The sequence below is a fragment of the Sinocyclocheilus rhinocerous genome, unplaced genomic scaffold (assembly GCF_001515625.1).
Source record: "Sinocyclocheilus rhinocerous isolate Xijiao unplaced genomic scaffold, SAMN03320098_v1.1 C36773092, whole genome shotgun sequence".
Lineage (NCBI taxonomy): Eukaryota > Metazoa > Chordata > Actinopteri > Cypriniformes > Cyprinidae > Sinocyclocheilus > Sinocyclocheilus rhinocerous.
The window spans coordinates 1-1,738 of NW_015785823.1; the positions used below are offsets into that span (position 1 = coordinate 1).

General features: G+C 31.9%; 1 protein-coding gene across 1 annotated transcript; it reads right to left on the bottom strand.

Annotated features, from left to right (window-relative positions):
* Positions 1 to 6: 6 nt before the first annotated feature.
* Positions 7 to 1,618, bottom strand: LOC107736551 (OTU domain-containing protein 3-like; the record flags this gene model as incomplete). Its single annotated transcript, XM_016547937.1, has 5 exons — positions 7 to 39; positions 808 to 1,001; positions 1,083 to 1,185; positions 1,275 to 1,397; positions 1,480 to 1,618. Coding segments are annotated over 5 exons (592 nt in total), but the record flags the coding sequence as incomplete, so codon positions are not given.
* Positions 1,619 to 1,738: the final 120 nt, after the last annotated feature.

A 1,738-nucleotide genomic window follows, 5' to 3' on the forward strand; every position in this document is an offset into this window, starting at 1 on the left:
TTCTAGGCGCTGTTGCTCTTTCCTTTGTTTATTAGAGAGCTAAAAGGGGGGGACAAGAAAACTTTATTATTTTTGTTCTTTTCATCCAGGATTATTGTAGTTAACTAAAAGTAAAACCATGAAAAAATTACTTGAAATAAAATAAACTTGAACTGAGCTTTTCATTTAGTTTAACCTGATGTACTAAAATAATTCAAACTAAAACTGAAATAAAGATCAATAGAAACTATATAGACATTTAAAAAAAAAAAAGATTTTAAAAAACTAATAAAAATGACAAAAACAACAATCACTAAGACTTTAAAATTAAAATAGAACCAAAAAAAATAAAACTATATCTAAATTAGTTAGATTTTTTTATTGTTATGTTTTAGTTTAGTTATTTTCCATTTAATTTTGTTAATTATTTTAAACTAAAATTATAAATTTGGCCTTGGAAACGAACTAAAATAAAATTAGATTTTGTTTTTTATATATATATTTTGTCAGTTTTCATTTATTTTATTTCAATTAATTAAATTTTTTTTTAACTTTATTTCAGCTAGTTGGCAAAGCAATATTTCTCATTTTCATTTAGTTTGATGTGCTAAAATAACTAAAACTGAAATAAAATGTAATAAAAACTATAGACTTTTTTTTTTAAGATATCTAATAAAAACTAATTAAAATGACAAAAACACTACTAAATTACTAAAACTTTAATTTAATTAATTATTCAAATAAAAACAGAAAATATAGAAACGAATTCAAAATATTAATAAAAACTCTAATATTTTCCCAATGATACTAAAATAACACCGTTGTCACCTTGGGTTTATGTGAGATGCTGCCCTCTGTTGGCGATGTGTTTTCACTACATTCTGCCTGCATGCCTTGACATAAAGGGTGTGTCCCTGAGGCACAATCTCTCTGTGATGATAGGTTGTTTAGTTCAGACTCCAGCCAATCACTGTGGCATGTCTGTGATGTGGCCCTTGATTGACACAGATTGTCTGATTGACCTGCGGACACAAAACAGTGGTGAGAAGAGCATATTGAGAGCGAAGAGAAATCGATTTACAGTGATTTAAATATTGACTGACTATGGGCACAGAGAATGCTCAAGATCAGCTCTTCATCTTCAGAGTGAGAGCCTCTCGACTTTTCCTTCTGACCGTCTCCAAAGCGTCTGCAATTATTCAGACTCTTTCCAAAGAAAAAAAGAAGACATTTACCTTCAGAAAATGTCAGACTGTGGTTCATGTATGTGACTGATGTTTGTTTAGCCGACAGACCTCTATACGCAGATGAGCCGGACTCTCAGAGTTGTCTCCAGTCTTTCGGACGCTGTCATAATGGTCTCCATAGCGATATGCCATGTGTAGCTCACGGCATGAAGGCTTCTCTGTACCATTTATCTGCATGTAAAAAAATGTATTAAGCCATTAATAGAAACACACATTAGAATGACATGAATCAAAGACATAAATGCTCCATCACCTCCCACAATGGAGCGTTCAGCTGATGAATAACCACTTTCAATTGCTGGCTGCGAGCGAAGGCCACGATGGCGTCGTTACCGGCAAACGTACCCGGCTGTGACAGGTTTGACACTGAAAAAGAAAAATGACAAAGATTTCTTCAAAGACATGAGCTTTCCTGCAGAAAGACACTAGAATAGCTGGATAACAGCACTCATTATATATATATATATATAATATATACACACACACACACACACATATATATATATATATAT